At 52.8% G+C, this 26,495-nt stretch overlaps 1 protein-coding gene and 1 long non-coding RNA gene across 11 annotated transcripts in view; one reads left to right on the forward strand and one right to left on the reverse strand.

The window, feature by feature from the left end:
- LOC132593671 (uncharacterized) overlaps positions 1-26,495 on the forward strand; it is a 94,209-nt gene that overhangs the window by 58,366 nt on the left and 9,348 nt on the right. Inside the window, exon 3 of the long non-coding RNA XR_009559422.1 lies at positions 25,836-25,976. This is a non-coding gene — a long non-coding RNA (uncharacterized lncRNA). The remainder of the gene's footprint in view (positions 1-25,835; positions 25,977-26,495) is intronic.
- The window catches only part of COL13A1 (collagen type XIII alpha 1 chain), a 143,740-nt gene continuing 121,654 nt past the window's right edge, over positions 4,410-26,495 (reverse strand). For 3 of the 10 annotated variants that reach the window (XR_009559419.1, XR_009559421.1, XR_011376809.1), the window contains 9 exons: positions 25,326-25,367; positions 24,329-24,355; positions 23,300-23,380; positions 19,973-20,008; positions 17,800-17,853; positions 16,565-16,618; positions 15,497-15,532; positions 6,498-9,507; positions 4,410-4,873 (listed from right to left, as the gene is read on the reverse strand). Coding sequence is in view for 6 of the 10 variants with exons in the window: in XM_060286742.1 (XP_060142725.1) it covers positions 10,352-10,534; positions 15,497-15,532; positions 16,565-16,618; positions 17,800-17,853; positions 19,973-20,008; positions 23,300-23,380; positions 24,329-24,355; positions 25,326-25,367 (513 nt within the window). In the remaining 4 variants the exon portion in view is untranslated. Of the gene's footprint in view, positions 4,874-6,497; positions 10,535-15,496; positions 15,533-16,564; positions 16,619-17,799; positions 17,854-19,972; positions 20,009-23,299; positions 23,453-24,328; positions 24,356-25,325; positions 25,368-26,495 lie in introns of those variants that run through there. The other 7 variants (XM_060286744.1, XM_060286743.1, XM_060286746.1 and 4 more) reach the window with 7 other exon arrangements.

Raw genomic sequence — 26,495 nt, forward strand, 5'->3', positions numbered from 1 at the left:
CTCCTCCTCTGCTATTAATTCCTTCCTGGACCCCCCAGGCCTCGCTTCATTCTGGCCACGCTGGCGGCCTTGGCCTCCTCAGACGCGCCCTCACTAGCACTCAGCACAGGCCTTGCGCTGCTGGGCACCCCATTAACTCCTGGAGGGCCGGCTGTGTCTTCCAGTCGCTAGGAGCCCCAGCTGCCTCCCAATGCCTGCACATGGTAGGTGCTTCATAAAGTAGATTGATAACTCAGCAGGTCAGGGGCGTTTATGAGCCCAGGCCAGGGCCCTGGCAGGGAGACCTGAGCTAGGTCCCTCAGGAGCCCAGTGAATGAGAAAGTCCTTCTCCGCTAAGAGTTCATTGTCTAATATGGGAGACCGACTTTCCCAGGCTAATAGAAGGTGGAGGAAGAAAAGCAGAGTTCCTGGTTGTTCCGGGGGGGAGACTCATCTAGCTGAGGAACCCAGAGAGGTATTCCCAGGGCCATGGAGTCTGAGCTGGGCCTTAGGAGGAGGTAGACCTTTGACAGGTGAGAAAGCATGGCATTCCAGGGCCAGGGCCCTGCACGGGCCAGGTGTGGAGGGGGAAGCAGAGGATGCATGCCGGGGTCAGCGAGTAGACCTGGAAAGGGAGGCCCTGCTGGGGAGGCCCCCGTGGTGCAAGGCTTCCGTCCCTGGCTCAGCTCTGCCCCCTCCTCAGAGGCAGGGCTGGTCTAGGAACTGGAGGGTCACTGCATGTGGAATTCTGCCTTGGCCGAAAATCCAGCTCCCTTCCCTGTGCCCTCCTCCCCGTCCCTTGCAAGTTCCCCTCCTTGGAGAAATGCGCTGCCGTTCCTCCCTGGCCCCCCACTTCCTTCTCTGTCCTCCGTCTCTGTGTGGATTTCCTCCTCTTTCCTGGGTCACTCATCAGTGGCCTGCCCTCTTTTTGGTGGTGTGGATGGAGTCTTAGGTGCTTGACATCTCGAGTTGCCTGAGAGTGTGTCCAGGTGCTGGGTAGGGGGCGAGGCCAGGCTGCAGGTGTGTGTGGGGGGCCCCGGGAGGGGAGCCGGGAGCCTGGTGTGAGGAAGGCAGCAGTGTCCCTGTACGTTCGTGGGGCTTTGGGGCTCCAGCCGCATGCCGGGTGGTTAAAGCTGCACTGCTGACTCTGACGAATGCAGCAGCGTGGACACCTCTGTGAGAGACCCCATCTCTGCAGCCACGGCTGCCCCAGGGAAGCTGCTCCGCTCACCCACGCCCCAGGGCAAGTCCAGGAGTCTTGTCACTCAGGATTATGAAGCACACGCATGCGGCACACAGATTTGCAAGGCTAGCTCCATGCACGATACTGTCACAGCCAAAAATGACTCTAGGTGGAGGGGCATGGAATGCTCCGGCATCCCAGTCCTTCCAGGAGCCGAATGGTCAGTGCAATCAGGGGGTTTCAGGATGTCAGAGGTCACCTGTCACTGACACCTGGGGAAACTGAGACTTGGAGTGCGTCGCCCCAGGCCAGATAGTTAGCCAGATAGAAAGGGCTGGGAGCTGAGGCTCCTGACGCCTAGCCAGTGCCCTCCTGCTTCACGGGCTGACCCTGGCCCTCCCCACGTCTGTGGTATCCCATTCTGCCAGGTGAAGCGGGCCCCGGGAAGGGAGACCAGGCAGGAAGGAGGCACTGGGGGAGGCTGCGATGGGGCAGTGGGGTGTGTGGAAGGGCCGTCACCTCCTGAGCGAGGTGGGGCTTCCTTTGGCCTCATGACTGCGCAGGCACAAGTGGCTGACCTTGATGAGAGTCCTTATTTGGGCCTAGAGGACTCTGTTACACTGTCACCCACGAGGGCACTGGCTCAGTCTTTTGTCCAGCTGGGTGTTTGCAAGTCTCCAAGCAGACAGTGCCGGCTACAAGGTGCGCTTGGTGCCACCGCATGGGGAGGGGAGCGAACCAGAGAAGGTGGTTCTCCAGACCAGCTGCCTGCAGGTCCCAGAGAACATTCACCAACAGGGCCGTGATTTGCCCCCAGGGCAGGGCTCGGTGCCTCACTCACTCCTTGAGCAAGCAGCTCTCAACAAGGGGGGCTGCAAGTCCCCAGAACCAGAGTGAGCATTTTAACCTCCCCGAGCCCTCTCTGCCACCAGCGCCTTGTGTGGTGCCCCCTGGTCCATCCCTCCTCCTGCAAGGCACCCGCCTGCCTCCCCGCACGTCCCTCTAGCACCTGCCTCTTCCTGTTCTCCTGTCTGCCAGCATGAGTGCCGAGCCCCCCTGCTGACCATTTGTCTCCCTGCTTCTAACCCATCTGACATGGAGTTGAGTTGGGTTAAGGTCCAAGTAGTGAGGCCTGGGGCTCCCTGACGTCAGGAGTCTGGGGTTTGGGGGTGTGCCGCTCGCAGCCCTGTGACGGGGAGCATGTCCGGGTTGAGGATACACGAGGCACCAAACCCCGGGGGGAGACAATGTGTGTACACAGGGTCCAGCCTCAGTGAACTGCCCCCCAGGGGAGGGCAGTGCGGATGCTGAAACCAGGCTGATTGGTTTTTTTCTCTGCCCGCCAGGCCCCTGGGGGTGAAGTGTGTGAGGTTCTTCCCTGCCTATCCCGGGCTCGCCCGCCACTGCCTGATTTATTTTTCCTTGACTCTGACGTTTAAACTTTTTTTACACATATTTCTATTTTATTATCTGTATTCTTGCAAGTGACTTTGAACCCTTTGTGGTATTTATTAGCTGAGGTGTAATAAATAAATGAATAATAACACCAGGATGGACACAGAGTAAGGTTTTGGTTTGCTCAAGAGTTATTCAGGGTCTTCAGCTAACACAGAATCTGTTTCTGGATCTTTCCAGTTTATGTTTGACTCTATTTTGAGATCATCAATGGGCTCTGATTGCTCCAGTGAGACCCTGAAAGGGGATGAGGCAGTGGTTCTAGGAAAACCAGGTTACACTCTGATTCCTCAGGACCTCAGATGAGGGGGTGGAGGTGAGGAGGGTGGCATTGCAGGAGGCATAAGTCAGTGGAGCCAGGGCAAGAGCATATCTCCAGGAGCAGAGGCTGGGCAGAGCTGTGCTACAACTTTCAGGGGCTCTGGGCACTTTTGCCTATGTAGACTCCTTCCTCCAGAAAAATACAAAAAAATTATATTTTATGACTGCTCTGGTAGAACCTAGCTGGATTCACGATTATATATTCATTTTTTTTCTTTTGAGTTTAAAAGAAATGAAAATTAAAATATTGTCTTAACCCCTGAAAGGGCCAGGCTTGCCCTCACTGTGCCTGGTGGAGCTTCTGGGGAGCAGGCTTGGGACGAGGAGCATCCCTGGGCTCGGGAGTATTGGGGAGTGCGGCATCCTGGAATGCTCCCTCTGTAGGAAGGGCAGTGTGTACCAGCTGGTGGCTGGGGCCTGGGTCCCTCATGCTTCTGCCACCAGTGGAGGGGAGAGATGACCACAGACAGTAGCTCTAATTCAACTGCTTCACTTTTCAAACAAGGAAGCCAAGACTCAGGGGAGAAAGGTGTCTGGTTTCCAAAATATCTGAGTGGATATTTGGTAAGCACGCTGGTAAGGTCCCTGGGGTCTGGGCAGCATGTGGTGGTCCCATGAAGATGAAGAGTCTGTGAGTGCGACCTCACAATGTGGCAGGGGTCCCACGAATGTGAAGCTCATTAACTTAGAGTGTCTGTTACCATGCGGGGACAGGGTCTCCGTTTCAGTGTGACTTTGTACTGTCTATGATGAAAGGATATACATATAAAGACACATCAAAGTGCAAACAAAATGAGGGGGGGTGTTTAAATTACCCAAGTACTTCGTTATTTTCAAGCCCTCTAGAAGCACCAATTATGTTGTAACACGTAACAGTAAACCTGTGTGCTGCCCCATAGGTAATACTTACCTACTTTAAAATAGGTTTATTTTATTTATAAGCAGCAAGACCTTTATAAGCACTATACTAAGAACAGTACAGAAAACCGTAAAACTCTGCTTCTTAAAAAATAAAAACAGCTTCAGATTGCCAATATCTTGCCCAGATTCCTGTTTTCTGAGCGTTCTTTGTTGGAGCGGAATGGCTGTGAGGCAAACTTTTCAACTGCTAGTTGTGAGTAGACCTTGCAAATCTATAGCAAATGAATGGCCATCGTCAGCAATAGCTGCTACTAGTGATTGCAGCCCCAAAAGAAAGAAAAACAAACCAAAAAGCCACCAAAAAACAAAAGCAGTAGCAAGTAGCCCTTTGTAACCTTGGGGGCTTCGAGGGTTTCAGCACAACTGAACTTTACACACTTCATGTGGCACTGTAATGAACTTGGGGTACATTATAATAGACGTTGCTTAATATAGTCCCAGCCCTCCCTCTGTTGGACTTAATGGTTCAAACCATTAAACTTCTGAGGACCCTCCGCTTCTGGAACTTCCTGATTTCACAAGAAAAGAATGTATTTAATTTAGTGATGAATCAGGATCAAGAATTGCCATGTTTAATTTTTTTAATAATGAAAATCCGTAAGAGTTTAAAATATTCTGAGACACACCTAGCTTAGCAAACACCATGGAACTCCATGTATCTCTGAAGTCACACATAAACTAGCCAGCACCTGAGTGCTGGTTGGCCCCCTTTGGCACTGGAACACAATAATTTATTAAGCTTCAATACTTAATAAGTGTGCACAAATATCATGCAAACGTACAGCCGTACTCACTAACGAAAAGTGTATTAGAGTCTTAGACGTATACAAAACATCTTGTAAACAAAAGGGAAGAGGTTGGTATTTTCTGTACAAAATATGCAGGCTTTCCTTTTTTTTTAATAATCTGTAAGATGCATCATACGTTGGGCATTTTCAAAAAGTGGAAACTGTATAAAAATAAATATTCTATTTACAAACACACACACAGGCCAATCCCAGGTTAGAGGCATCACTGCAAAACAAAAACAAACACAAAACAACATGGAGTTAGTGTCAGTTGGTCTGTGAGTGTTTATTTCCCTTGTGGGAAACGAGGTGGGTCTTGTCCTGGGTTGGATGGGAGCTTTGGGTAGGGGAACTGGGGGAGTCAGGAACCCGCTTCGTTCCAAGACCCTGGTGCTGGCTCTCAGCATCCTGAGGGTGGGAAACCACTTTCTCGTCATTCCCCGTCCTGGCCACTAGAGGGCACTTTCTCCCTATGCTGCCTTTGGAGGCCTGGCTGTTGAATTAATTGCATCTTCCCAAAATGAATTAATGGTGTGAACCAACAGACACCAGGCTCTCTAGTTGCTTCTCCCAGACATTGCAGCTCTCGAGAGTAGGCTGTTCTTCCCCTGCTAAGCCCAACCATTTCTATCTCCTAACCATCCACAGCAACCTTGAAGAAGAAAATCTTTTTTCTTAGGGAACGCACCCCTTTCCTTCTTCTTGGAGCTAACTAGGTCTACAGGAACTCACCGAGAGGGCGAGGCACAGCGAGAGAGACAGATTCTTGGGGAGGCATCTCCCTTGAGGGCTGAGCTTTCCCTTTCTCTGGTTAGGGGTGCTTTAGGTACCTGGGTGGTTTCATCGCTTTTACTGAATCGCGTGAACTAATGAGATTGTGGGCACTTAGCCGGAGGATTGTATTCATCTCATTGTAAGTGTGACTCTGCTGTCACTGGGCAGGACTGGATCAGCTAAGCGCAAACTCTCAGGCAGGTAGTGGACTCCAGCCCTTTAATGAGGATGAACCCACACCTTGAGACCTCAGTGATAAAGGGCTGGCATGAAGTCTCTGAGCGGGAGGCAAGGTGGAGGGAGGCCGTGGGTGGGACTGCATGGCAGCTGCTACCTTTGCCAGGACCAAGCTGGGCTTCTGGATTAGCAAACCAGTGGCCCTGGTCATGCCGGGGAGCCTTGCACTTTGGAGGCCCTGGATGAGTGGGGTGATTGCATGTAAGGACCCAGCCCAGTGCTGTCAGATGGCTTTAATGATGGCAAATGCAGGGGCAAGTGTGAACAAATGAAACCTCATTGTTGGTAGGTTGAGGTTGGGTTGCAGGTCTCATGTGCAGAAGCATGGAGCTCTGACAGCTTAAGTTCAAGGGGCAAGGTAGAGTGGTGAGCTGGCCGATCTCTAGGAGGAGGTATAGAATCTATGTGACTTTATAGTTTAAACAACTTAGATTTCCTATATCTGGATAATGGCTTAAATGGCCTCCTATGAGCACTATGAGACTAGCTAATAATAACTAATTTTAAAACATGGTTTAGAACTCCTTGCAGGAGAAGTATTGTATAATTTAACCACACAAAGCATAAAGATGTCATCTGTCTGACTACATGGAACTTCCATACACTTGGGTTTGCAGATGCCTTAAAAATCATTTTTAAATGTTCTCAGTTTTGTGCAGTGAGTGGGAGGGTGTTTAATGGGCACCCTGCCTGTGGGATTGTTCCTTTTTTGACCCATGTCTTGCTACCTCATCTGCAGAAAGGCCCAGAATGGAAATAGTGCATGCTTTATTCCACCATAGAGAAAGGAGCCCAAGGACACCTCTGCTCCAAGGCACTAGAACCCTGGGAAACCTTACCTTATTCCAGCAGCCCTGGACTGGCAAGCCATCTTCACCCTGCAGTGAGGAAGGAAGGCAGACGGCTCAGACTCTGCGGGATGGCCCACCAAGCAGCAGGACAGGGGGAACAAGGGCCACAAACATCGCGGCGGCCGATCAGGGTGCGGCCCCCCGATATAGTCTGTCTCTTTTCTCTACCCCAGGGCTGAGCCGAAAGGAGGCAGGAAGCAAGCCTGCCCGTCTGCCCACTGGCCAAGCTCACATGTAGTTACAGTGCAAGGCCAAGACACTATCCTGTGGGCTCAGCAAGCAGGGGTCACCTGAATGCTGTGGAGAGGACAGACTAGAGGCCTGCTGGTCTCCCCTCGGGCTGTACTGAGCGCGGGGTGCCCGTGGGCGTCACTCAGCGCTTGGGGGCCTCAGTTTCCTCCTCCGTAAAACCTGGGGCAGGTGCGGCTCTATGAAACGACCGCCCCCACTTCCTCCATTCTCTGATTTTTTCTCTCTTCCTTAGCAGCTGGGGGAGGACATCTAGGCAATTCCCACCTGGTGGCCAGTAAGGAGGAGGAGGGGTGATTTCACAGGCATTGCAATGTGGGCCTGAGGTGCCTTCAGCAGGGAGGCAGGGCTCCTGGCACAGCCATTGCTGGGGACTTGGGGGGAAGAGGCAGTGGTGGAATGGGAAGCCACCGGGTGCCGCTTGTTCCCTTTGCCGGTGCACCTCCGGAGCACCTACAGCCTCAGGACGTCCCGAGTCTCCTCGGGCCCTGCTATCCTGGCTGCTCTGGCACTCCCTGCGGGAACCTAGAAACCACTTAGAGGCAGGTGGGGAGGGTGAGGTTGAACCAGGGCAAAGATCTGGTTCTTAGTCCGGGTCTATTAGAATTGCAGCCCAGATTCTAGAACTCCAGGCTCCAGGGCAGAGAAAGAGACGCACACGAGGTTTCAGGGGACTGCAGCAAGTGGTCAGCCCCCGCGAAGCCGGAATGGGAGCACCCTGTGCCCTGGACCTACTCATCCACCCATGACAGGTGCCAAAACCACTCACCTGGCATCCAGCAGACAGCCGGCCCTGCACGGGGGCCGCAGAAGTCTAGTTACCTTGTACTAAAATTCCCGATCAACAGCCCCCCAGCCCCGCCCCACTTCCACAGTAACACAGCGCAGGAGACGGCGAACAGCAACAATGAGAAACAAGAAAGGCAAGGCATGTACACTTCCACAGCAAAAGTCACACACAAATGTTATTGGAGAAAATGCCAGTAAGGTCAAATCCAGATAACTTTCATTGTCCCCTCTGGGTCGGGGAGGGTCTGCAGGATGAGGTGGTGCATCCCAGGGTTCCATGAGGACCTCTGTCCCTTTCCCCAGCCCGCCACAATGCGACACTTCACACGGTCTCTGGAAGGGAGAGGAGCCTCCGTGGACCACAGGGGCATTCCCACTGGCACGTGGATGGTGGCAGGGGGGACAGAGGAGGGCTGGGCAGGCAGAGGGGAGTGACAGTGTGTGGGTGAGAAGCAGGGAGGCCAGGGCTGCAGTTGTCAGAACTCAAGTGTTCAGATCGTGGGAAGGGTCATGGCAGAGGGGACGCCTGGCTGCTTGGTTAACGGAGGTGCCGCGGAGGGCGCGGGAGATTCCATGGCTGAGAAAGGCGCCTGTGCGGTGCGCGCTGCATGCTGGGGGTTCAAGGTGGGGGTGGGAAGGTGGGGAGCGCGGTGGGAACGGGAGGCTTGCGACGCTGCTTGCTCTGCCGTCCTTCGTGTTGCCTGTGTGGTCCTAAATAGTCCCTTCCAGGGGCTCTATGGTCACCTGTCAGGGTCACACAGAGATAATTCCTGTGTCACCCTGGGGTGGGGATGTGAGGCTGGGAATGCTCATCTGACAATTACTGGTCTGAAACTAGATCCACGAGCTCCAAACCTCCTCCAGAAATTTAGGAGAACAGGAAGTTTTTGAGCCAATTGCCTTGGAGTGGAGTGCCGTCTCCTGCTTCCCCTGCAGTATGTTCAAAGGATTGCTGTAGAAGCCTCAGGTGTCCCTGCTTGGAGAGGGACTGGGCCCCGCAGGACCAGAAATGCCACCACTTAGGTGGGACATGCTTGGGAGCGGGTCCTAAATGTCGCCCCTCCCTCCCTGTCTCTCCCTTCCCTTCCTTAACTACATTCTTAACCTTTCCAGGTTCTTTCAGACTTTTTGGTTGTGAACCACCTAAAGATGAAAAAAAAAGGGAAACCAAGGGAGGGTCTTGTAGTGTCTTCTGAGATTTAAGCATAAAGGATGAACCCTACAGGATCCAGAATCCTGATTTTGGACCGTCCCCTGGTTCTGGGGGTGTCGCCAGGGCAGTGATCCCAGATCTATGCCAGAAGAACAGTCAGCATACCCCCTCCTCTACTTTGGTTCTAGAACTCCTCATTCTTCCCCGTGTTCATAAGGTGCCCATCTTTCCTCTGCTAAATCGTGCAATGCTGGAGTGGAGCGGGACATGGGGCCAACTGAGGCATCTCATTGAAATGTTTTGCCAACGCTTTTCCAACTAACTGCAGTGTGTGAAGGAAGAGAAGTCACAATCCTAAGAACTTGTCCTGAGAATCCACTTCCCTGGCTTGCTTTCTGGTGGCAGGTTTGTCTAGAAGCAGTTCTGAAAGGAGGGTCTGATGCAGCTAAGGTTGGCATCGGGTGGGGAGGGCCGCTCACATTAAGGTGATGGGCTTTTGAAGCAGCTGCAGGAGGAAGCCAAGAAAGCATCCTGGCAGACTCTGCATGCAAGAGGGGAACGTGGCGGGAGCCCCCTGAGGACCAGCTAAGGCAGGGTGACCCTTGGTGTCTACTGAGTGAAGAGTGACAAGCAGGAGTGTGCAGGGCAGCGGGAGAGGCGCACAGGCACAAGCCGCACACGTGGGGAAGCCCACACTGGCCATGCAGGAAAGGGAGGGTGATGCCATACCAGTGGGCACGGGGCATCCAGTCCGTCCAGCCCTGGTAACCCCGGCTCCCCTTTCTCTCCTTTAAAACCTCGGTGTCCCTGTTCACAAAACCAACCACGATGATTATTTAGGTCAAGGCTGGCCAGCTCCGACTGTGGCGTGGACAGGCCCTGTCCTACCCTGGCCAGGATGCAGGACTCTCGAGGCATCTACAAATACACCCCAGTTCCCAGTTGATTCCTGTCTTCCCAGTTCAGTTTTTGTGCTATCTCTGGCTCCTGGGAGAGTTGAGCTTTGGAACGTGTACATCCCGCCCCCTCTCCATCTAGACTCACTCGGAGTAAACACAGGTGAACTTCAACTTCAGCCCATCCTAATTTCAGGACCTTCAAATGAGTTGAGGGACACTTGAGAAGCCCGGCATATGTGCCACGAATCGTTCGTCGTTGGCTGGTTTGGGAAGGCTTCGTGGGGGTCTGTCTACAGATTTTGGTCTGCAGCTTTACAGGTTTTAGCCGGATGGCTGGTGAGCATTGGGAGGCTGTGTAGGAAAGCCCCTTTCTGGCCTCGTTCTGCCCAGTTTGGGGCATAGATGGCCCTCAGGAGACGCTAACCCCAGTGTCCTGCATCCTGACCAAGTGGGGATTCAGACAGCTTGAACTGCTGGCCACAGAGGTGGCCACGAAACGAAGAAGGCAAATGCGGGGTGGGTTTCACAATCGCTACACTGGCTTCCAAAGCCAGCCTGGAGCTAAGAGCCCAGGCCTGCTCCCAAATCCCTTTCCTCGTGGTGTCTCCGTTTCCACACATCAATTGTTCGGCATCTTCAAAGGAAAGGGCTTTAGCGGGAATTACTTGCAGCTGTGGTTTTAGGGCAACACCAACAGCAGGCAGAATTTCATCAGTCACATGAGCAGGTCGGTTTTGGTGGCATCAGTGGAGTCATTTGGTTTTCATCTTTTTATTTGCCTTCTTTGTTTCCAGCTTGCAAACCTCAAGGAAAAACCCAGAACAACCAAGTGATAGATGGAAACATACCAATGGACAGGGGGCATCTAATCCAGGCGCTCCTTGGTCTCCCTTATCCCCCTTAGGCCCTCTAGAGCCTTTCTTCCCCCTCTCCCCCTGTAAATAACGGTTTAGTCCAAGAAAAAAAATAACATAAAAACTTTAGGATCATTCATGTGTTAACATTAGAGACAGAAAAAAAAAAATGAAAGCAGGAAAAATAGATTCTCTCAATTAGGAATATTCTCCCCAGTAGGATTAGGGGTCAGTCCCTGAGAATTTGGCTAAGGCAGGTGCGGAGGGGGCGGGGAGCAATAGGGCTGAGAGCCAGAGGTGGGAGGAAGTGCGGATGGATGATACTGGTGGCCAGTTTTGCTAATTCTGAGCCCAGAGTGCATCTATAATGAACCTGGGAGACCCACTTCCTTCTCTTTGAGGGTTCATTTTTGAAAGGGTCTGGCCTGACAGCTTTTGTCCCAACTGGTTGTCGTCCCTTTGATATTCTATGAGGAGGCAAAGTGATTTTGTTTAGAGCCCTGGGGTGTGTGTGTGCATATGGCTGTGAATGCGGCGTGTAGGCGTGTGCACATACATGGTTGTGCATGTGTGTATATGAGCTTGCGCATGTGTACACAAGTGTGTGCATGTACTAGTGTGTGCTCGCACGTGTGTGTACAAGGGCACGTGTGTGTCCACGGCTCATAGGTGGCACCTGGTTCTCGGCGGGGTCCTCCCGTTTTATGTGTGTCTCTGGTCCATCCTGGTCTGAAGTCACAGGCAGCTATTTGTATGTGGGTATGTGGGTTCAAGAAATCCATTTGTCTCTGAAAAGCTTCAGTAAACATTGTCTTTCTAAACTGAACCCTGTTTTGTATGTGTCAGGGTCACTCTCCATTTAAAGTGGGGCTATGGGAAATTCTTGGTAATGAATTTGAGTTTGGATTTTTATATGTTGGGTTTCTCTATAAAGGGGCCAAGTGTGCCCCTGGAGAGTCTTCCTGGGAACTCTCCTCCTCTACAGAAGGCCGGTTGTCTAATGCTTGGGGGCTTCCACAGTGTCCCTTGGGGTGGGTGGCCAAGTGGTCAGAGCAAAGGCCTAGAGCCAGAATAGGATTTGCCTCTTATCAGCCACATGACTTTGGGAACTTAACCTCTCTGAACCTCAGTTTCTTCATCTGTAAAATGGGGATAATAATACCTCCCTCAAAACTTTGTTGTGATATGTATAGCTGAGTCACTTTGTTATACAGCAGAAACTAACACACCATTGTAAAGCAGCTATACTCCAATATAGATGTTAAAAAAACAACTTCGTTGCGAGGTCTTTGTGCACATTTAGCGCTCAATACTACATGTGCACTAATACAGTAGGTGCTCCGTCAATGACAGTGGCTTCATAAAGAGAGCAGTAACGATCGCTACTTCTTGTCAGCCAGTACAGGAGCCACGGCTGCTGCCAGCGGCACGGTCTTGTGTCTACCGTGTTCCCGCAGTGGAAGGCTGCAGGGTTCCTTAGAGGGAGGCAATGGATAAGAATACTTTTGACGTTTCTCCAGGTCTTTGGAAATTACCCACATTTCTTGATTGCAAAGGTTGCCTGCAATTGCCAACACATCTTTCTAAGTGAGTTTTCTAAAATGCAGGTGCTTACTTAGAAAATGAGATGTGTTTAAGAGGAAACATGTAGACGCATCTTAGGGGTCATCTCATTGGCTCTAAGATATGCCCGCCAATGAGGAAGTCATGGCACGATTAATCTGCAGACAGTGGACAAGCCAAACCACTAGCTGTTTGGAGGGGGAAGCCCCATGGGAAACTTTCTCAGGAATGTGGCCCCTTATTCTCTTTGGGTCAGGCCAGTGCAAAAGTGAGCACAGTTCCCTAAATTCAGAGGGTGAGAGAAGCTCCTGGGGAGTGGGGGATGGTGATGATGTGCCTGTGGGTCACAGAGGGTCAGCGGTGGTCCCTTCCGGATGGGAAACTTGCACTCTGGGCCGTCATGTTCTAAGGGCACAGGAAATAGCCTTAATTGGGTGCCCCTTAAAGACGGTAGAGTAGTAACCTCACCTCCATCCTCCCTGCTCCCCTCTCTCGAAGAGGACATGAAAAGGGCCCTGGTGCAGAGGGGATTCTAGCTGGTACGGGAGAGGGGCAAAGAGAGGCAAGCAGCAGGGGTTTCTTAAAAAAATAAATAAATGTACAAAACTGCGTTTAGAGGAAATAAATTGAAGTTGGGGGAGTGGAAGGGAAAGGATGAGGGCTATGGGATTATTATAATAGGGTGAACATATCTAGAGGGAGAAATAGTGAAGGAGTAAAGGAAAGAAGAAGCAGGCTGAGGCCGAGAGAGAGAGCAGAGGAGAGAGAGCTAGGAGGTAAGGGGGCCTGGGGAAGCAAGACACGCACACACACAAGTGTGCACACACATACGTGCACACACACATGTACACCCAGGCACACACGTGCACACTTCCACACACACAAACGTACACACACACCCCAGATGGCACCTCTCGCAGCGTGGGAGGAGCCTCACCGCACACTCTCAGACCTTTCAGTTGGCTGGCTTGCAGGCAGCTCCTCGGTTACACCCAATTTTCCTGATACCCAAATTGCCAAATTCACACCACCCTTTATCCTCTGATGGACTGTTTCATCCTAAAAGTGGCTCCTGGGCCAAATTCACAGAGCTGTTAATGGACAGGAGAATGCCCCTAGTGACAAGGACAGAATCATTCCCCTGGCATGTGTGTCCCCTTGGAAAACTGCCTATCTTGGGCTCTGGGCCTTGGCCACCACTACAAGGACTGTCCTCCTTCCATGAGCAGAAAGGAGACTCCAAGACCATCCTCTGGCGGTACTTGGAGAAGCATGGCTTTAAGGCTGTGAGATAGGATAACAGACGGTGGGGAGCCCGCCCGAGCCTCTCTGACGGGGACCCCGGGTGTGATGGGGGCAAAGTTTGGGAGCCCCCTTCCACACTCGGTGGGCACGGGCGTCTTGAACATCTCCAGCTTCATCTCCATAAGAAACAGTGAAGCTTCCAACTAGAATGTCATCTTAGCACTCCTGGCCTTTTACTTTGACAAAAGTGTCAGCATTCTGAGCTTCCAGGCACCAGAAAACACGGGTCAGGGCACAGAGCTGACTCTGCCTGGACCTTTCTTCATTTTGTAGGCTTTCATTACCAAACCCTCATCTCTCCCCTTAGAAGTCCTGTTAGGGCTGGTGGTATAAAGAGGTCTGGAAGAGGAGGTGAGCTGTAGGTGGGACTCTTCTAGGATGTTCTGGTATCCAGAGAGTCAGAGGTCTTAGATGGAAGAACAAGCTGGTCCTTGATTTGGAAAGCTGCCCTTTAGAAGGAGTTGACTGGTTCTTTATGGTGCACTCAGAGGAAGGTTCAGGTACCTTGCTTGTTTTCTGGACTTGACTTTTACTGACATATTGCTGATTTATATGTGGGACTGGGGGGAAGTGTATAAAACCTTGGACACAGCAAGTGGAGAAGAAATACTTCCCCACTGGATAGTGGGGACTCAGCGGCTCATTCAATGACCTCGGTTCCTTGAGCATCAGAGCCACCAGCCTCCCGCCCCTGTCCACCTGCCGGCCCTCTAGAGCACACAGTCACTACCAATGGGAGGACTAGCTTTGCAGCCTTCAAATGCCCGGTGCCTCAAGCCAACTGAAAAAGTCATAAGAGATAGGTTTAACAAGTGTTAATCGAATTAACAAAGAACACCGGAACACTTTAGACATAAATTAGAAAGGTTAGTATGTCAACTGAGAGGTGCAATGATCAATTATTTCAGTGGCCTAAATTCTTGGATGCCACAGTAACGAAGGTGGGCTTCCCAGCCTGCCTGAACAGGCTGGCCCATTTCTGGAAGTAGAACTGTTTATTCCAGGGGTTTCTAGACTTGGGCTCCCCATGGACAGTCTGGGAGGGGTCGCTCTGCCTCTTCCTTCTTGTTCATAGGATATATGGGACAGATTGATTGCTTTTGACCAGCTGCCAGAAAGGAAAATTTAGGAATATGGAAGCGTTCAATAAATCGATCTTAAATGGAAGAGACTTGCATTGATGCCAGATATAAACGTACAGATTCTGGCATGTTCTAGCCATAAACACGGCTATCGTGTTCAAAGATCAGCGGAAGGCCGGGGTTCTGGAAGCCACCTGCTCTGTCTCTAACAGTCCTGGGAACTCAGAACACGTTATCATAGTTCAGGGCCTCGTTTCTCCATCGGTTCGTCCCACTCCTCTTTCACCTCTAAGATCCTTGGGTATTATTCCCACTAGAAGATGCTCTTGGGCTTCTAGGGGACGTGCATCCCACTGAGAACCCCTGTGATGAGGCAGCCAATGAGACGTCCTAGAAGGGAACCCAAAAGTCATCCCTCGGTCAGATGCAGTGGGATGATCTCTCCTGGGCACAAAGGTGCCACGTGTCATGTGCCATCAGGTGGCTGTGGGTGCTGTGGACGGACACTCAGCAACTGCGTCTTGGTGAACACGGCAGAAACCAAAGGGGCAGCTGGGGGCCTCGAAAGGCACGATTTGTTTCATAGTCCTGCCGATTCGTCCCAAGAGAAATAATGGCTGGGATAGCTTTTTAAAGGGTTGGCTGTGTACAACAGCTGTCTGCTTGTTCTTGGAACTGGGATTTATTTTCTCTCTCACCAGTGGCCTGGGATGCCTGGTAAAACTAAGTGTCAGAAGACTAGGACACAGCAACGACGGATATAAAAATACCATTCAGGGGCCCATTATCAGGGCAAGCTAGAGAGAGCCGGGCACGTGGCTCCTGTTACTGGATGGCGATGCTAATCTGACGGCTGCCCTGGGATTCAGCCTCCCCTTTCCACGCGGAAAAATACATGCTGCAATTTCAAGATTAGGTCCCGGGCTCCCTGTAATGCTATGGATGGAGCCCCTCACTATAAAGCCTTTTAATTTAGGATGCTATATCAGGAAAGACTGTATTTCCATGTTGGGTCAGGAATCCCCAGTTGGTCATTTCACCTCACCATGATGACATTAGTAACCACAGCCAAAGTGCGAGGACTCAGTCTCACCCGGTTTCCTTTGTCCCCGGGTGGTCCGTGTAAACCCTGCAGTAAATCAGAGAAACGAAGACAGGTTAATGAGAAGGCACAGGATGGCCGTACCGTCCTTCCTTCCAGGCTCATAATGCTCTTTACCGGTGCCTAATTCATCGGAGACGGGCTTAATTATCCCCATTTTACAGAAGGGGGACAAAGGAGAAAACTGCTCAAGGAACTTGACCTAGAGACAGATAACGAGTTATGGGTAAAGTCAAACACAGTTCTGGTTTTCTCTCTCGGCACCAATGCCCTGGCCTGCGGCCGAGTTCTTCTAGATGGTCCGTGCTGAGGACACGGTCTGGGCGCAGAGACCTCTCCTGGAAGGGCAGGGATTTGCATGGCTCTTCCACCAGCCGCTTGCTAGAAAAATGACTCCAAAGCTCCCGAGCCCCTCTTTTCAAGGTGCCGGCTGCTCCCCTTGTCTTTAGCTGGGGAGTGGGCACGAGGCAAAGACTGGCCGGAGGTGCCTACTTAGCCAAAGCACAGCCGAGCATGGAACCCACGAACAAGTGTATGGCCTTCAAGCGGGTGGGAAACCAAAGTGCTGGCTCTCGTAGGCAGCCGACTTCTATAAGCCAGCAAGGAGACGTCGGCTGCAGATGGAAAGCCAGTCCCGTGGGAAGCTGCCCGTCTCAGGAGATGTCTCCTTGCCCGATGGTGATCTGGACCTGGTTCGGTCCCTCCTCGAGGGTACGGGCCGTGGCACATTCACCTGTGAGACCCCCGCTGCCTTGAGCACAGAGCCCTGCAGCGGAAGGTGCTCATCTGTGTTTGCTACAGCCAGTTAGACGGTGCACACGGCTGAGGACGTGGTTCCCTAACAGGGGCCGTGTGCGCCAGGGTTCGCCTCTAGCGGTGCCCGGCGGGGAAGTTCTAGCGCGTGGGCTAGTGGCTGTCGGTTGCTTCCACCGCCACAGAACTGGGCACTGTCGCTTGGCCCTAGATTTTCTGCCCCAGGCTCTGGGTGTTCTGTTTTGGCAGTGCTTCTGGGGGGGACCAGGGCAGGTGGAGAGCAGCCTCTGAGCCCATGAGACTTACAGGAAGCCCAGCTGCTCCCGTTGGTCCTGTCATCCCAGGGTCGCCTTTGCTGCCCTGAAACCGGAGAAAGAACACATAAGCCTTCTCTGACATGGTAACAACCTCCCGTCAGCCATTTTCTGTTTTCATACAAAACTTGGGAAACCTTTCCAGTCTCTTCAAAGAGACACCCCCCGCCCCCAAACAAGGAAGCGAGGGCTGGGCGGAGGGCGGGGTGAAGGTGGGGTGACTGCTGAGGACTCTGCCCCGAGGAGGGGGCCTGGAAGCCTCTCTCACCCTCCCTCCACGAAGCCTGGCCCCCCAACGCGCTTAGGAAGGACTGGACAGTGGGGGTACAAGTTGGCCAGAGGCAGAAGCAGTGGGGAGAACAGGAGCAGGAAACGGGCACGGACAAGGGAGACGGGGGCGAACGGGGAGAGGAAGAGAGCTCTGATTTCTCTTCGAAGCTGTGTCACCCCTCGGAGCAGCCACCCTGGTTCCCCCAGTGGCTGGTGATCTCAGGGAAGCCCACGCCTCTCTCCAGAAGCTCCCCACCCTCTCCTCCCTCCCCTCTGCCAGCTGTGGGACCCGAGAGCGTAGCGATAGAGCCCCCGGCGGCAGACGGCAAGAGGGAGAGCTGCTCCCGCGGGCAGAGAGCCCAGCAGACGGCCACTCAGAGGTCCAGCACCCAGGCCGGGCCCCCAGCGACCCCAGGCCCCGCGGTGCGGAAACCGGGCCAGGCTGGGAGGAGCCGCCGCGCGGAACTCTCCTGCCTCCGCCCGCCACCCTGGCTGCGGGAGACGTGACCCCTGGTAGCCGGCCTGAGGCACAGGTCTCCTGGCTTCTCGATGTCTCCCAGGTTTTCTAACACCACCTGGCACTCTGTTTCATGCCGTATCCCTAAATCACTGCAGAATTGAGGCGTGTCCGTTGACAGCAGGGCCTGGGGCCTTGTGTGGCCCCTGGGACTGATGCCAGGTGACCGGAAGCTGAGTGAAGGAAGCTCTCCAAGTCTCTGTCCACTTGTAGCTACAAAATGAGCACCTCAGGCCTGCCTGCCACCCCATGGGCTGGGAGGGTCATCCAGAGAAGACATGGATGAGGTGCTTGCCGGGTCGAGGAGGAACGGATGGGGGCCGAGATGGCTGGCTGACGCGGTGGCCCTGTGGGCTGCAGGGGCTGAGGACCCGAGGCTGAGAGGGGCAGCAGGGCCCCCTGTCCTGGTGGTCCAGGCTCCCGGCTCGCTGAGCACTCACCCTCTCTCCCTTTGGTCCCGCTGGGCCTGGAACTCCAATTGGTCCTGGAGTACCCTGGGGAGGTGAAAGAGCACAGAGGTGAGGGTCCTGACGCCGAGGGGAGCCCCGGGAGCCCCGCACGACACCTGGAGATGAGCAAGGTCCAGAGGCCCAGTTTTCAGGGTTGGCGAGGCCCGGCTTGTTCAGGGCGGTCATTGGACTGGGCCGCGTTCCTGTTTGGGTTTGGGGGCCTCGGGGAGAGAGCGCCTCCCCGCTGCCTCAGAGCCAGATTTGAGGAAGGTACCCCTTTGGTTTCACAACCAAGCTTGCCAAGGCTGAAAACGGCAGAACAGTTGCTTAGTTTGCTCCCAGAAGCGCTCGGGAGGGAGTCGACGCCATCCCGGGGGTGGGGAGGCCGGGGGCTGGCACCCCTTGGCTGACGCAGCTCCACATGCAGCGGGAGGGTCTTCATGCCACAGAGACCGATGCAGACGCACACACAGAGCCAGGCGTGGGAGGGTCATTCCGCCACCGCCCACTCCACCCCCACTGTGGGCCCTGGCCCTGGCCTTCAGCCTCCGGCCAGGCCTTCTGTCCCCATCCCAGGCCCTAGGGAACAGGCTGGATTGGAGAGTGGATTAGTATGCTTCGGATGTCTGCTGACACGGGCCTGGCAGGGAGGTGTGTCCTAAGCACTCCTGACTCGGGGCTGCAGCCCCGGGGGGCAGCTGGAGCGTCAGAGCTGTGTTGATTAGAGACACAGCAGGGCTTGCTAAGGCATAATTAAACGTCTTCTCCAGGTTCCTAATTTATGGCCCGACTAGACGGAGTCTATATTTCCAAGCTTCCTATTGCTCTGCCTCGGTGATTATATTTTCTTGCTCAGGACGTGAGGACTGGGCCTGGGCCTGTGGGCGGTTCCCGGTGGTGCTCCGAATGTAGCTGTGATAGGCAGGGCAGGAGCAAGGTGGGGAAAGGCTGATTTACTTTACATGAAAGTAAAATAGAGGATAAGATGTTCTCGGTGGCTCCTTTGAGGGAAGAAGGAAAGCTGTGGACATCTGTGACAGAGTGTCAGAATAGCACTCTGGAGTCCCTGGCCAGCTTCAAGTCCTGCCTCAAAGGCCTACAACTGTGCTATTGGAAAGTTCCTTGGCTTCTCTAAGGATCAGTTTTCCCACCTGTAAAATGGGAATAATCGCATGAGTGTCTGCTTCCTAGGTTGCGGCCAGGTTAGAATGGATGAATACATGTCACACATTTGGCGCTGGGCCCGACACCTAGGAAGTGTCCAGTCAATGTCCTGGCAGCGTAGGATCACTCTTCCCATAAACATTTTCCTTTAAGGTTGTGTTACTGATTTTATAAGAAAAAAACCCTTCAGGTCCAAAGGGGACAGAATATATGAATGTGCACTGCTCCCCTCTGTCCAATATGAAGGAAATAACTAGTTGAGAGGAAAGTCATGGTTTCTCGTGATTCCAGCCACAGATAATGCCCCTAGCCCAGACTGGCCACCCGGGAAAGGTGTGCTAGGTGCGAGGAGGATGGAAAGAAAGGGACTGTGGTGGGGGGCAGCTGTGGTGCCACAGGAAGTGAAAGGTGTGGTTGTGACATGCCATCAGAACACTGAGCTGGGACTCGCCCGTGTGCTCCTAAGTGCTACACCTGCCCTCACCCATCAGTGCGGTCCCCACCCACATACACACCAGACTGGTGGCTGCACAGGACTAGAAAGCCCTTGTGGGCAGACAGGAGATGGACAGAGCTCACAGCATGAAGACAACACAGCATGACGGGCACATACAGACACTGTTGTGTTTGGTGGGGATGAGTCACGGCCCAAACCCCTAGGGCTGGGGTCCCAGGCTGAAGTCAGCACTCCTTTAGGAACAGAGTCTTTGCTGCTGGAGCAGCCTCCCACCCCACAGCCAGTGTTCTGGAAATTCAGATTTGAGGACCCTGGGTGCATTCCACAGACAGGGAAATTTAGATGGAGGCCAGCTGTCTTTGGTCAAGAGGCGTGAATAAGCACTTGTGAACTGAGCACAGATGGTACTTCCTGGTGTTGGTGGTGGGATGAGGCACGCCTCACTGAAGAAGTGAGGCCACAGCAGGACAGACGAAAGGGATTACAGGCCAGGGCTGGGGTGGGGGTGGGTGGGTTGAGGGGTAATGGAGAAGTGACACTCACCGGTGGCCCAGGCCTGCCGTCCAAACCTGAAGCTCCCTGGACAAAGGGAACAGTTTGACCAAAAGAAGGGGAAGGGAGGAATGGGAGGGAGAAAAAGGGACCAGGGAGGGAAGAGGTGAGTGAAGCAGTGACTCTGGACAGACATAAATGCTGGTAATTAAATAAAATGGGAGAAATAAGCTTGGGAGGACAGGTAATGTATTCACATGAAAACCAACAAAAAACATGGAGACACCGAGTGCAGTGTGGCCAACTGCTGAGCAAGCTGGGTGGAGACCAGTGCAGGTGGCCGTTACGATCCTCTGTGCCCCCTGCTCCCCTCTCTCCTTTCATCCTCTCTCAGAAACCTCTCTTCCAAGGGATTGAAGTGTTCCAGGGAAAGAGATATAGAAAGTAAATTCATGGAGAGGTGTCTGGAACCAGAGCTAGTGCATCCTTCCCAGGACCAGTCTTACTTGGGGAAGACACGCCTACATGGCAGGTGGGGCCCAGGTGAGGGTGGTCTTCCCAGTCTTTTTTGCATACTGTTGAGGCGAGGCCACACTGGGGGACCCCAGAAGGCTCAGCATTGAATTACAGCATCCAGCTTTGAAATCTGGGCAGAAGCTGGCCTACTTCAACTTCAGCTAGGTGGGAGGAGTTGGGGCCTTGAATGACAATACTAATGATGCCTGACATTTCTCTGGCATTTTACAGTTTGCAAAGCTTAACACAAATTCAGTCCGTTCATCTTATCCCAGACAAGGCCTCTTTTATAGAAAAAGCCTTTAGGGGCAGCTGACTGGGACAGAGGTCTAAGGCCATGTATCCCTTGGAATGAACTGTCTGGCAGGTGGGATGCTATTAAGACCCACTCACTGTGCAGCATCCAGTGATATATACAGTGGGAATTAGAGTTCTTGTTCCAATGCTGGGCTATGATGCTGCCCCTACAACCCACCTAGGAGAACAGGGGTACAATTATCTGATGATATCAATAAGACAAAGCAGGGAGAGAGCAACTGGGACATTCTAGGCCAACAAGGACTGAGTTCTTGAAATCTGCTTCCAACTGAGCCTCAGAAACGAGCCTAGGCCTCAGGATTTTAAAGGTGGGGGAATACCCCCAGGTAAGGGAGGGCAGGGAGCTGCTTCCTCCTGGGGCAAGGGTGTTGGGTAGCAGGACCCTACAGGGCCTCGCTTCTCAGTCTTAGGACCACATAATTCTGGGACCAATCTTGCTTATGGCCTAGAGAGTTGTGGTTCTCAGACCCAGCTACAATGTCAGAATCTCCTGGGGTGATGTTAAATAATACAGATGCCTGGGCCCTACCCCAGCCCAATTCAAACAGAATATAGCATACTTGGAAAGCTCCAGGGGATTCCAACGTGCAGCCAGCACTGAGAACCACTTCTGTAGGGCAAATAAGAGGAACGCAGTAGGATGTACCTGGAAACACAGGCTGCTGCTCTATGAAGTAAAACACTGAGGGGAAGCCTAAAAACAGAACTTTAGCTAAACATCCATATACTTTGTCTATGCAGCGTTAATACTGAGTTATCTTGAGAGGCCTGGCGCACAGGGCATGAACTGGAGTTTTGGGGGCCATACGTGGGCCACTGACATATTTTCTATGGGTTGCAGTATTGCAGATAATTTTGGTTTAATATTAGAAAATGAGGAGATATCCCATCAAATGCCAGATGTGTAGCTTCCTTAGGAAAATTAGAATACGCAGAAATACTGGACCCTCATTCCCCCAAAGCAACAGTTCGCTGAACTGAGTAGGGCTGTTACCACAGTCCCCACCACTCCTTATTGTCCGTCTGACGTCCACATTAGTTGCCCTTTATGAACACTGCTTGCTCTGTTGTTTTCTTAAGCTAGCCAAAGCACTTCTCTGTACCCGTGTCTCTATCAAAAGTTGACAAATCAAAGATAGACTGGGTACTTTTTCTTTCGTCTGGCGCTTTCTTTGTTTATATTACCTGTATGGTCTTCATTTCAACCCCTGACTGAATTCCCCAATGTTCACTAGGGTTATTGGAGCCATGAAGGTGAACAAGGAGAGGTTTGTGGTTGAGTGGGGGTGGGCAGGAAGGCGCTTTAACAGTAAAGAGTACTTAGTCATTTTGGACACAGCTTAAGACATGGGAAAGTGTCTGCTAAAGTCATCAGTCTACTGTAGTCTGTCAAGCGAATCAGCTCCTTAAATATTCCCACATTTGATGCACTAATGAGGTGTAATCATACCTTTTGTTCTTTCTCTTTGGTTGCTGGGATTACATTAACCAGACCTTCAAACCCTGCCAAGCTGGGGCATCTGGGCTTCCCATCATTCCTCTGCTTTTTACAGCTTCCTGGGGGTGGGAACTGGCCTTGTGCCCAGCACAGAGGAAGCCTCAGTGGCTGGAAAGAGGCCTTTGCAAGGCTGTGGCCTCAGTGAAGGAGCAGCCTCTGGTGTAGCCAGGCCATCGACTTCATATGTGACCTCAAGTGACTCAATTCTTTCTCTGGACCCACCAATAAAATGATTATAGGGAATCCTAAAGTCCCTTCCAGATCTTGAAAAACAAACAAGAAAAGAGTGCCAGCCTCACTGGGGTGTGAGGGAGGATGGAGCCCAGGGCTCCGGGATGGGTGGTGGGATGCGCTCACCTGGAGACAGGTGAGGCAGTGATGAGACCATCAGTCACTGGAGCTTGGGGCAAAGGAATTCACCCAGTCCAGGCCAGACATCGGGAGATGCAGACGCCTTCTGAGCAGCCCCTGCCCTGACCTGGGGCCTTAAGCTGAGATCAGAGATCTCAGGGAACCAAGATGTGAGTGGCCTTAGCCTGCTGGGACCGGAGGATCTGACTTTTTGCAAGCTTTTCTGCTGTGGCCAGTGCTTAAGCGCAGAGAGCAGGGGCTCTCTTGGGGTCTGCCTGGGAAAGTAGGAGAGACATGAATACTCTACTGTCCCAGTGCTCCCAAGTCCTCTAAGCTTGGCCCCAATAAGGGCAGATTTTTATTGCCTCAGACAAGCACAAGTAGGGCCTAAGGCTGTTCTCGGGCCCCTTCTGGCTCCCAGCTGGGTCCTCCTTGGGGTGGGGGGCTTTGTCGTATTCAGATTCACATTCCTCCAGAACCTAGGCCAGGGCCAGCCCAGAGGAGGCCCTCGGTAAGAGAGTTAGAGCCTACGGTCTTGTCCAGGTGGGAAAGCAGAACCCCACGGAGCTCTGGAATGCTCAGAACTTTAGAACCTCGAGTTTTCCAGTGGCCTTCTCCCAGGGCCCTGCCCAGCACCTCCTCAGGACCGCCCGGCCAGGCCCCTCACACCAGTTTGCCGGGTCCACGATACTTACGGGTAATCCCAGAGGACCTCGGTCTCCTTTTTCTCCCTGGATGCCCTTCTCTCCTTTTGCTCCATCTAGCCCTGCTTCCCCCTGAAGGAAAGGGAGATGGGCGAGATCACAGAAGGGCATGGCCCAGACGACTCATTCTTGCATTCTGGGGTCCTGCAGATGGGGATGGGTGGTGGGGAGGGATGGTAGATAGAGGAGGGAGGAGGTAGAGGTGGCTGACCCAGGGGTGGCAGGCCGGGGACTCCAAGAATTGCTGAATTCTTAGCCTGGCTCTGCCTCAGTTACAGTCAGTTACTACAGAGTATCTCTGTGGTAACTTTGAGGTCCCCAAAGGGAAAGGGGATGGCAGGAGTAGAGACAAACCCATAGGTCAGTTCCAGGTCAGGCTTTGGCATAGATGACCATTTGCATAGCAGAAAAACTGGGACCCTGCAGATACTGGATGGCGAATGCCTGAAATGCCACCGCTGGAGCTCTGAGGCTCCCACACTAACCAGGAGAGGAAAGTGCCTAGCAGTCCCCTGGAGAGCGCCAGTGTAGGAGACAAGGGCTGTTGTCATGCCAGCAGCCTCCAGCCCTTCTTATCCATTTGAAACGCTGGGGGTGGGAGCTGGGAGAGTCCCAGGCCAGAGTCCAGTGGGCTTGGTCCTGGGAAGGGGTCCCTTGCTATGCCACCCTCTGTCTGCCACCTATACTTCAGGGTGAGTGAAGGGTCTGGGGCAGGTTACATGGAAAAAGGATTTCATCACTGGCTAAGAATCTAACCTGTCACTCTGTAGGGTTGATTGATGGATGGGAAAATTCTGAATCCAAAGCCTGCCCAGTGTCAATGATGGATGTTAACAGGACCATAGGACTTTATTCTGTCCCAATGGTACCCCACTGGCTGAAGCGTCACATGATTTCGTTTAGGGAAGGGGTCAGCTGGGTCCCCTGTCTCTGAAGCATTTTCTCTCTTTTCTGCCTTCACTGACACAGCGCCTTCCCCCACCCCCTTCACCCAGCACCTGTCACGTGATCTCTTCTTACCTTTGGTCCAGGAATGCCTTGGAGCCCCTGCATTTGGAATCAAAACAAAGCATCTCTGGTTAAGTCGACTTCCTTGTCCACAGGTTGGACCACAAAAAAGCAAGGGCCCTCTACAAAAAAGTACAGAGCCTGGCCTGGGGCCCCTTCCCAGGAGAGGTAGAAGGGAATGCTAAGGGGGGGGTCCACCTTAGGACTTCCTGGGGTGGGGTCTGAGCCATGCTTCCCCAGCCAGGGACTGAGAATCTCTCTGTGGCCCTCACAGCTGACTCATGAGAGAAGATTCAGAGTCTCATGAAGGCAAAATTCAGAGGGAACACAGCAAAAATTAAATAATATGTGCAAAGTGCTTAGAGTAGCATCTGGCACATAGTAAGTTTCAATATACCTTGGCCGCTGTCATTATTACTACTACTACTACCACTACTACTCGTACCAATGACAGTGGGTGGCCCATCACCACGGGGACTCTGAACCCGGCAGAGGCAAGGACCAGCATCTGTTGGTTTAGGATGCTTGCAGACCCTCGAGGCCCAATGCATAGGGGTCACAGGTGCCTTATCATCTGTAACCATGGAAAGGCCAATCCAGTGGGGCTGGTTTTAAATGGGTCACTTTCTATTTTAATCCTGGCCTTCTTGCTGGCTGGTTAGCAGGAATAAAAGAGGGAGAGGAGCAGATGTCTGATGGCAAAGGGCAGAACCGAGTGACAGAATGACTCCTACTCCTGCAAGGAGGGACCAGACCTCGGGGCTGCCATGCCAGTCAACTGTTTCTGGGAAACCGGGCGCTGCCCAGGCTCCTTGGTGTCACAGAGACGATGCCTGTTTAAGGTGGGAGGGAAGAGAAGCAGGGAGGGGCTTGTGGATGTGAAAATCCCACCGTGGAAGGAGGTGATAGTGACCTAAGGTTGAGGTTAAGCCCAGTGACTGCCATGGGGAGGGGATGTTAGGGGCCTAATCACAGTGGACTGAAACATAGACAAGCCCTCCAAACTTACCGGAGGTCCGGGAGGTCCCTCTGGCCCTGGTGGCCCAGGAACCTAGAAGCCAAAGGGAGACAGTTAGCCCACCCCCTGTTATACTCTAAGGGCTCCTGCCTTCTGCCATAGCCTGGTGTCCGGCTAGGGACTGCAAGGCCGAAGGACAGAACTACCAGCACACAGTCTCCCAAACAAAGGCCGAGAACAGGTCAGAAACTCATAGCACCTCATTAGCCTGCGCAGTGTTTCGAAAGAACAAACAAACATGGCCATGAAATATGCTCAAAATGCCTATTCTTCTGGATGTTTTTGAAAAACCAGAAAATCTGGCCGCCTCAGGCTCTTGTTTGTGCATGGCACACAGTTGCCTGGAGCTCAATGAGAGCTTTCCCTTCCGGCTGGGGCTTGAGTTCCTTGGTTTACCTCAGTCCTCACCACTCCCTATTATTATTATTATTTTTTTTTTAATATTTTTTATTTTTTTTCCCGTACGCGGGCCTCTCACTGTTGTGGCCTCTCCCGTTGCAGAGCACAGGCTCTGGACGCGCAGGCTCAGCGGCCGTGGCTCACGGGCCCAGCAGCTCCGCGGCATGTGGGATCTTCCCGGACCAGGGCATGAACCCGTATCCCCTGCATCGGCAGGCGGACTCTCAATCACTGCGCCACCCGGTAAGCCCTCCCTATTATTTTTAACCCAGACTTCTTGCATTCATTTGTTGCATGCCTGGTCCCGGTTGGCATTTGGGTTTGAGACCTTTAGCTTAAAGGAAGAGAGACTGGTTGTCTGGAATGGGGGGAGACTGAGATGCTTCCGAAGAATATTCCTCAAGCTCCCCAGGTTTGTAACAGACAGGATGGGGACTGTGGGTCTCCGTTTCTCTTGAGGGCAGGTTAAAGTCAAAGAGATTCGGACTGGACAGAGAACACGAAGGAACCCAGGGCGGTCTTCCTCTCTACAGAGGATGCTGTGCAGGGTAGATTCTGTCTCTGGTGAAGATGGACATCCATTTCTCCACAGTCAGCCACCCAAGAGGCAGGAAGGAGACCCGCCTGCTCTTTTCTGAGCCGGTCCCCCCATTTCAGCTTCTGAACTCTCCTTGGGCACCTCACCTTCCCAGGGACAGAATCCCCTGGAGTGTGGCCAGCATGGGGACCCTCTGCCAGGTGACTATAAAGGGAGCCTCTGCA

Source organism: Globicephala melas, chromosome 16, assembly GCF_963455315.2.
Source record: "Globicephala melas chromosome 16, mGloMel1.2, whole genome shotgun sequence".
Taxonomy (NCBI): domain Eukaryota; kingdom Metazoa; phylum Chordata; class Mammalia; order Artiodactyla; family Delphinidae; genus Globicephala; species Globicephala melas.